Source organism: Alligator sinensis, unplaced genomic scaffold (assembly GCF_000455745.1).
Source record: "Alligator sinensis unplaced genomic scaffold, ASM45574v1 scaffold1266_1, whole genome shotgun sequence".
NCBI classification, from domain to species: domain Eukaryota; kingdom Metazoa; phylum Chordata; order Crocodylia; family Alligatoridae; genus Alligator; species Alligator sinensis.
This window is the reverse complement of record NW_005842929.1, coordinates 237662-247251: the sequence shown is the minus strand read 5'-3', so window position 1 is coordinate 247251 and position 9590 is coordinate 237662. Positions and strand designations below refer to the sequence as shown.

Below are 9590 nucleotides of genomic sequence, written 5' to 3'. Positions count from 1 at the left end.
GTGGGCCCCGCGGGGCCCCCCCCAGCCATACTGGCCCATGTACCGCGTGCATGAGCCCTGCGACGTCCAGCTTCTGTGCATGCAGGACCCAGGTCGGTGTGGCAAGTGGTCCCCGTGAGCGATGCGAAGCACCGGGTGACAGCCCGGAGCTGCCCAAAAGCACATGGCTCTGCACTATGCTGAGCTGGGCCACAGCAGTGTGCTGTGGCAGAGGCTGCGCAGATACCTGGTGGCGGGGGCTGAGCTGCGCTGCCCCTCGCTGTGCAGGGGGGCTATGCCACAAGGCCAAGAGCGCTGCTGCTGTTGCTGGTAAGCTGTGGGGACGTTTGAGCTGTGTGGGAGGCGAGCAAGGAGGCTGCAGCTGGCGGGGGGGAGCGCGCGGGGAGGCTGCCGCTGGGTGTGGGGGAAGCAAGCAGGCCACAGCCAGCCGCGGGCTGAGAGGGAGCTGAGTGAGGAGGCTGCCAGGGAGGTGAGCAGGGAGCTGCACCCAGCTGCGGGCCAAGTCAGGGGGCTGAAGCCAGGTGCGGGCCGAACGAGGAGGCTGAAGCTGAGAAGGGAGGTGAGCAGGGGCTGTACCCTGCCGCGGGCTGCAGTTGAGCAGGGAGGCGAACAGGGGGCTACACCCGGCCATGGGCCAAGCAGGGGGGGCTAGAGCCAGGTGCAGGCAAAGTGAGGAGGCTGTAGCTGACCAGGGGAGGCTGCACCTGGCTGCAAGCTGAGCAAGGGGCTGGAGGGGGGGGGGGGGGGCCAGCCAGTGGACCCACCCCTCCCAAGATGTCTCCCCATGGTCCCCCACACCCTCAGCAGTCCTCCCTGCTCCTCCAGCTCCTCCCACGCCCTACTTATGTGGCACAGAGCCGAGGTCCTAGTTGCTCTGGCCCATGTGAGGGGCATGTGGCCCCTGTGTATGTTGGGGGGGGGGCCCATGAGGTGTGCAGGGGGGCTGTGCCCTGCGGGGGACAGGGGACCCACACCTCCTGAGCAGTCCCCCCTTGTAGCCCCCTCCACACCCACGCTCCCCCCACAATCCACCCACAAACCCCACACCCCTAAGCCACTGCGAAAAACCCCTCACCCACATTCTTGGCCCTGTGGGGCAGGAGTGAGGGGAATGGGGCGGGGGGTAAGCTGTGTGGTGAGAGTGAGGGGCAAGGGCAGGGGGAGGGGCAGGGCAGTGGCATATCAGTGCTGCTCAATGCTCCACATTCTGGTGAGCAAAGCTTGTAGGAGCAACTCTGATTTTTCTATGACAGAGAAGCCCAAACTTAATGCCAAACTGTATAGATAATTAGAATTTATTTTATTATGATGACAGAGGCACTGGTAGGCTTCCAAGTTGCTTTAAAATTGTAAATATATCAATAAAACATTGCCCAACTGATCTCTCTCTCTCTATATTTATAATTATAGTGGTCTTTTGTTTTAATTGTGGAGGAACATGGATTTTGGGGTATTTTAAAGAGTGAATTTGGGATTTTTTTTCCAGAGATTTTACAGGTCTTAAATAGGGAACACTGGAATTCCTACTAGGGAGGAAAGTGGCAGGACCCATGCAGAAAAGCCTGCTCAGGGCTGGCACCTGGGATCCAGCTGGAGGTGGCTGACCTTCTGGCCACTTGGGGCCAGGAAGACATGCTTTGACAGTTCAAAGCAGGCCACTACATAGGAACATCTTACAGGTGATAGCTGCCCAGACGGCTGGGCAGGGGCACAAAGGCAACTGTGCAGCCACAGCCCACTGGCAGCTGGCCCAAAGGGGAAGGTGCCTCTCCTGGCTGTGCAGTCTCCATCTGGGACTGGCAGGTGCGCAGGTTTGGGGCCACATGCTGTTGCAGGTGGCAACAGGTCACAGCCAGGCAGCAGCCCTCACTGTCAGACTGCTGCAGTACATAGAGGGTGAAGGGAAGTCTCAGGGCTGCTTCACCAGTCCAGCTGGCACAAGGGCTAGCGTCCCCAGATACCAATTGGCCTGTCCTCAGAAGCTCTTGAGAGCAAGTAGCCCTGAGCTACTTGCCAGGGCAGCTTTTTATATTGCTGGGGCCAGCATGGGTGCTAGTTGCAGGCTCTAGCTCCCCCTGGCTGCAGATCCGGGAGGAGGCAGGCAGGGTTATTTTGCCCCATTGGCACAATTTGCCTCACACCAAAGTGTATGTCTGGGTACGTGTGCCAAGGCAAAACGCACCGGCTCATATTTGTACTGCTTCTATTTGAGCTGCTGCAAGTGCACATGCTAGCATGTGTGGATGCAGCCCAGGGTGTCTCTGAAGCACTTTCTTTGCCCTCCGCTACTTCGCTGACCTTCTTTCAGCGGTGAGAAAAAGATTCTCTTTGGAAGGTGGGAGTCAGGTATGCAAACAACATGACCTGTCCAGTGAAGATGGTTTTGGATGATCACGGCCTCAGTGCTGTTTGAATTTGCTTCGGCCAAGATGCTAATGTTTGTGTGTCTATCCTCCCAACTAATCTGAAGGATCTTGTGAAGGCACTGCTGGTGGTACTTTTCCAAGCTCTTGAGATTTCTTCTGTATGTAGTCCAAGTTTCTAAGCCATACAGTAGAGTTGGAATGACAATGGCTCGATAAACCAAGAAATTTGTTTCAGCAGGGATGTTGTGATTTAAAAAGAATCTCTTACTCAGACGTCCAAAGGCTGCACTCGTGCATTTCAAGTGGTGTTGTATTTCTGTGTCCATGTCTGCCTTTGATGAAAGATGGCTTCCAGGATAGGAGAAGTGATCTATGTTCTCCAGCAATTCTCTGTTAATCTGAATGGAGTTGGGGTTTGTGTCTCCATTTAGAGCAGGTTGGTAAAGAACTTGCATTTTCCTGATGTTTAGAGTTAGGCCAATACTCTTGTAGACTTCCGAGAATACATTAAGAATGGTTTGCAGGTCTGTTTCAGATTGAGCAATGACAGCATTGTCATCTGCGTACTGGAGCTCCATTATTGATGTTGCCATGGTCTTTGTTTTGGACTTGAGTCTGTTGAGATTGAAGAGTCTTCCATCTATCCTATATACAATTTCAATTCCACGTGGGAGCTTTCTGTCAATGAGGTGCATTATGGTGGAGATGAAGATGGAAAATAAAGCTGGAGCGATGAGGCAACCTTGTTTCACTCGTTTTCACCTCAAATGGTTCTGTTTGATTCCTGTTGCTGACATGTTGTCATGGAGAAGTCTCAGAACACTGATGAACTAGTTTGGGCAGTCAATTTTGGACAGGATTTTTCATTGGGCTTCATAGTTTACAGAATTGAAGGCTTTAAAAAGATCAGTGAAGGCCAAATAGAGAGGTTCGATTTAGCTCATGGCACTTCTCCTGGATTTGACATGCTGTAAAGATCATGTCTGCAGTTCCTTGAGATGGTCTGAAGTCACTTAGAAATTCTGGAAGAATTTCTTTCGCAAGTGGGAGAAGGCGGTTAGTGAAGATATGGGCGATGACATTGCCAGCAGTGGCCAACAATGAGATGTCTCGGTAGTTTCCGCAATCAGCTCTGTCCCCCTTCTTGAAGATGGTAACAATCAAGGCATCCCTTAGGTCGGCTGGGATTTCTTCCTTGCTCCAGATTAAAAGGATGAGGACATGAAGCTGACACATGTAAGTTGTTCTCCTCCTCTGAAAGTCTGCGCAGGTATTCCGTTAACACTGGCTGCCTCGTTATTCTTCATTTTCCCGATGGCACTCCCGACCTCTGCCAGGGTAGGCGGCAAACCCAGGTCTTCCTTAATGGACTACATAAATAGCGATTGCCCTGTGGAAAGGACAGCAATCGTCTCTCGTGAACTGAGGGAGTTCAACGTCAACTTGGAAAGCTTTCTGTGCCTGGCAGAATGGCATCAACTCTGCAATCAAGAAAAATGTATACCAACAAGCAAAATCAGAGGTGCAGAGAACACGAGAGCTGAAGAATGAGTGGTGGATTCAGAAATCAAAAGAAATCCAACATTTTGCTGAACTCCGTGACACTTGTGGCTTCTCCAGTGCTACCAGACTTGCCTACAGCACTAGCACTCAAGGCCTTAAGCCTCTAAGTTAAAAAGGATGGAACAACATTCCTGACAGACAGTGAATTCATCTGTGCTCGCTGGAAAAAACATTTCCAAGACCTTCTGAATTATGACTCAACTGTTGATGAAGATAAGATCAATTATTGTGATACTTGCCATAACAGCTAGCAACAGTGAAAGTCCATTTTGGTCAGTCACAGACCGTCCTAGGTCTGCTACTTCAAGCATTCATATTTTATATCATATATAGCTCATGTAAACTATATCATGTACACTTATTTATTTATTTTCACATACAACTATTCAAAAAATGCACACAAAACAGTTAAGTGCATGTGTATGCAATGCAGGGGTTTAGGTTGTAGCCGTGTTGGTCTAAGGATATAGGCAGACAAGGTTCCTTGGGTGAATTTGATATCTTTTATTAGACCAACCCAAATGGTTGGAGAATAGTTATTAAGCAAGCTTTCGGGTTCAAAAACCCTTCGAAAGCTTGCTTAATAACTATTCTCCAACCATTTGGGTTGGTCTAATAAAAGATATCAAATTCACCCAAGGAACCTTGTCTGTGTATGCAATGCATACAGTAATAGTCAAATGTGTACAACAACCCTACCTTTTCACACAGTTATCAGGAGTGTCTTTTTTCCAAAGTGGAATGAGTACTACAAACAAATAGCTGATATACTGAGGTTTAGGACAAGAGACTCTCTCCTTGGGTTTTTTGTTTTGTTTTTTAAATGTAAAAACAGTGTAAAGATTATGCTCATACCTTGAAACAATGAAAACTTCAGAATTTCCAAAATCTATCATGAATACTTTCATTACTGCAATTTCACAAACTTTGTATTTTGCTGAACCACAAAGCTTTCCCTCATTTTTACTTTTCATTGGAATCAGGTCAGTGATAGTTCCACGACACCACATTCCATTTTCTTTACTGTCGATAAAGATGTCTGAACCTAAACAGAAACAAACAAAAAAAAAGGTACTGGCATTTTAGTATAATCTTCTGTGTCTTCAATTTTCATTATGTACCATAAAATAGGTGCAATTTTTTTTAAACACAAGATGTAAGAATTCAGATCATAGATCTACTGACTTTTAAAAGAAAGATTTCATTCACAATAACCCCAGACAAGTCTTGCCCCTATGTTTACATGCTTAATATCTACATAACTAGGTAGCAGAAAACTTGCATTAAGATATACTTCATACTAAAACATTTATAGCTTAGATTTTCATAGTCAGGATGGCTAACAGGCATGGTTAGCATTTCAGCTGCACATTCATTTTGATACAAGAAGTTAGAAACCAGAGCCACTTTATCGTTTCCTTTACTAAAAATTCTACACCTTAAAAAAAACCAACAAAAAATCAAGGTCCCATATTAGAACATCTGGAAATTAAAGTTAAGGGATCTACTATGTTTCTCATTGCTGCATAACCTTTCACACCATACATGTAACCTTAACTTCACTTCCTAAAAAATGGCTAAACTTGTCATCCAGCAATAACTTCCGACTAAATCCCCCTTATTACTCAAGTTTCTATATAGGAGTTGTGGTGGGTCAGTAGGGGGCACTCCTGAGCTGAGCCATCCGCCTCACTGTGCCCAACAAAAAAAAACATGCTTTGGGTGTTTCCCCTGAGGAGCCTATATCTGGCCAACCCCCTTTCTGGAGCACACCCACAAACCAGGGGTAACTGCCACCACCAACCGGGCCTGGGTCTTTGTTACGACTCTGTGCAGCCTGGAGTACACAGACCCTGTAGACCTTGGGGGTGCTCTGTCCCCAGCATGATATATCTGGGTGCTCCTTATAACCTGAAGCATTAAGAGTAGCCTCCCTTAGCTAGCCAAGCAAAGAGAGCTATAAGGCTAATCTCACCCTCAAGCATACACAGTGAGGCATGCTATAACAGATTCATAGATGTAGGGTTGGAAGGGACCTTGCAGATCTTCTAGTCCAAGCCCCTGCCCTGGGCAGGAGAGAAAACTGGGCTCAAATGACCCCAGCTAGGTAATCATCAAGCCTCCTCTTAAAGACCCCCAAGGTATGAGCCAGCACTACTTCCCTTGGAAGTTGGTTCCAGATCCTAGCCACCCTGACTGTGAAGTAGTGCCTTCTAATGTCTAGTCTGAACCTACTCTAACAATTTATGGTCGTTATTCCTTGTTACTCTGGGAGGTGCTTAGGGGAACAAGGTCTCTCCCATTCCCTGCTGGTCCCCCCTAGTAAGTTTACAGATGGTCACCACGCCCCCTCTCAGCCTTCTCTTGTGAAGGCTGAACAGGTTAAGGTCCCATAGCCTCTCCTCGTAGGGTCTGCCCTGCTGTCCCCGGATCACGCGAGTGACCCTCCTCTGGACCCTCTCAATGCTGTCCACATCCCTCCTGAAGTGCGGTGCCCAGAACTGGACGCAGTACTCCAACTGCAACCTGACCAGTGTTGCATAGAGGGGGAGGATCACCTCTTTGGCCCTGCTTGCGATGCATCTGTGGATGCACAACAAGGTGCAGTTACCCCTACTGATTGTGTTCTCGCATTGGCAGCCCATGTTCATCTTGGAATCGAAAATGACTCCAAGATCTCTTTCTGAAACTGTGCTTTTGAGAAGAGAGTTCCCCAGCCTACAGGTATGCGACTGGTTCTTACTGCCCAAGTGCAGCACCCTGCACTTGTCAGTACTGAATCCCATCCTATTCTCATTTGCCCACCCCTGTAACCCCTCCAGGTCCAGCTGTATCCTGTCCCTCCCTTCTAGCGTGCCCACCTCATCCCAAATCTTGGTGTCATCTGTGAATCTGAACAGGGTGCTTTTCACCCCCTTGTCCAGATCGCTAATAAAGAAATTGAACAGTGTGGGCCCAAGGACCGAGCCCTGGGGGACTCCACTGCTCGCATCCCTCCAGGTCGAATATGACCCATCCACCACCACTCTCTGAGTGCGGCCCCACAGCCAATTTGCTATCCGTCTGACTGTGTAGGCATCAATGCCACAGTCGCCTAGCTTTTTAATGAGAATGGGGTAGGAGATAGTGTTAAAGGCCTTCCTGAAATCCAGAAAGACTACATCTACCGCGACACCTGCATCCAATGATTTTGTGACCTGATCGTAGAAGGCAATCAGGTTGATCTGACAGGACCTGACCCTAATGAAACCATGCTGATTACCCCTGAGCATCATCCCCGCTGCTGGCCCTTCACAGATGTGCTCCTTGATAATCTTTTCAAAGAGCTTCCCCAGGATTGAAATAAGACTAATGGGCCTATAGTTGTCCGGGTCCTCCCTCCTCCCTTTTTTGAAGGTGGGGACCACATTGTCCCTCTTCCAGTCATCTGGCACTTGACCCTCTTCCAGTCATCTGGCACTTGGTCAGACCACCATGAGTGCTTGTAAAGCTGTGCCAGGGGCCCTGCAATAACCCCTGCCAATTCCCTCAACACCCTGGGGTGGAGAGCATCTGGACCTGCTGATCTGAACACACCCAGCCCCTCCAGAAGTTCTCTAACTCGGTCCTCCGAGTTAGCTCCTAGTTAACAGATAGCTTTATTGATCAAAGAGGGAGAGCATGGGGAAGAAATACAAAACAAAAGGAATATTGAAAGGAAACTGCCTTGAAGAAGTCAGAATAGGCTCATTTGCCCCTTTTAATACATGTCTAGATCACTTAATTCTAAGTTACTGGCTAAATTTCAGGTAATTTACTCACATGTTCATCCAGAGCCTGATTGAGCTCATTCTGGAGGCCTCAGCTTGGTTCTGTGTTTCCAGAGATGCCTGCTGCCCCCACCCTCAAGATGGAGGGACCCTTTAAATAGGTTTACCATATGTCAGGGGGTTCCTGGACAAGTCATCTTTTTTGGACCCATGTGCTACGTCCAGCCGGGTTTTTTAAAAAAGAGCAAATGTGCAGGTTTTCTGCCGTCTTAGACTGGCTGCTTTGGGCTTGGAGCAGTGGGCAAGGTGATTGGTTGTCGGGGGTCACGTGCTCCCTGTGCAGGCTCAGGCAAGCCAGCGAGCGAGAGCAAGAGACAGACAGACAGCATGTGAGAGCAGCGGGGCTAGGGGGAGCAGGGGTCTGTGGGTTGGGAGAGTGGGGCACCAGCAGGACTGGGGGGCAGGGCAGGGGGCTGCGAGTTGGGAGTGAGGGGCACCAGCAGGGGGCTGCAGATCAGAAGCGAGGGGCACAGTGGATGGGACGGGCGACTGTGGGTTGGGTGTGTAGGGTACTGGCAGTGCCAGGGGCTGTGGGTCGGGAGTGAGGGGCAGCAGCAAGGGGTGTGGGGCCGGGTACTGCTGTTTGGGAGTGAGGGGCAGCAGCAGGGCTGGGGGGGCGTGTGGCTTGTCAGTGAAGGGCAACAGAATGGGCAGGGGCAGGAGCAGGGCACCACTGCAACCCCCACCAAAAAATTAACAATCATGTCCAGAGTCTGGAAAAGTGAAAGCATCTAAATCTACAGCCAGGTACACAAGGGTGCAGCTACACAAGACACTTTAATGCACAATGGACTGTTCTACTGTGCGTTAGTGTGTCATGACAAAAACTGCTAATGCACAGTATAATTAGCGAGGCATCACAAAAAAAAAGTTTGCCTTTGCTACTGCACATTAGCGTGGGCTAATGCACCTTTATGTAGTATGTCATATTAAAGTTACTAAACAATGTGCAATAGCATGCAGACGTACTCAAGCAGTGGCAAATTTTTCAGATGGGCCAAGCACTCAACACCCGTCAAATGTCAAGAATATGGATACTCTATAGACTTCTGCTGCTTTCATGGAAGTGCTAACTGTGAGTCAAGTGTGGATATTTGCCCTATACCTCTAGTCTAAAGCCTTAATGATGTCGCTGAAGCACAAGAGATATAGAATCTATGGGGTACTTTCACTAACAGGTCTTTTATACTTTAATTAATGCAAAAATAAATAATTGCAAGTTTGTATACATTATACTAAATGTATACTATAGCATGGACTTTTAAGTTAATAAAAAACTTTTCAGAAATATTTGATTTACCCAGTTCCAAAACATCTGAAGGACTAAACCATGAGCTCTTATTATTACAAAAGTCATTCAGCCTTTTCTCCAAAAAAACTGCTGTCTTCCTCTGTGAATATCTCCGAATATAGAAGTGGCACGGATGTATTACATGGCTGAGGAAAACCAGTTCTGGAGAACCTGTGTAAAAACCATAGAGAAATCAACTGATGTTCAACTTATTAGATATGTAAAACTTTCCTGCCCTAATTTTTTTTTATGTTGAGCTACTTTTAAGTTGTATAGTAAACATTCAATGTGAGAAGTTATGAGTAGGTTGCCCACTATATCATTCTTGACCACTTCTGTATCACTTCTGAGATCCAGTCTGTTCTTTTAAATGCTATTTGACAGCTGAGCTGCAATATCCTACAAATAAACTAAAAGATAAATGATCTATTTCTATAAATGGAGTTTGAAAGATTTACCCAACATCTAGTCTGAGGGGGAAGTCTACAATTAGTACAGCAAAAGCTTTTCTACCATGCATTCCTCAACCTTACTTCCACCTTCTACAGCAGTCTCTCCTTC

At 47.9% G+C, this 9590-nt stretch overlaps 1 protein-coding gene across 1 annotated transcript in view; it reads right to left on the bottom strand.

Moving 5' to 3' along the window:
• The window catches only part of RNF17 (ring finger protein 17), a 118958-nt gene that overhangs the window by 62820 nt on the left and 46548 nt on the right, over positions 1-9590 (bottom strand). The window contains exons 13-14 of the mRNA XM_025192461.1: positions 9039-9200; positions 4785-4974 (exon numbers count right to left, since the gene is read on the bottom strand). Of these exons, the coding sequence (XP_025048246.1) occupies positions 4785-4974; positions 9039-9200 (352 nt within the window). The remainder of the gene's footprint in view (positions 1-4784; positions 4975-9038; positions 9201-9590) is intronic.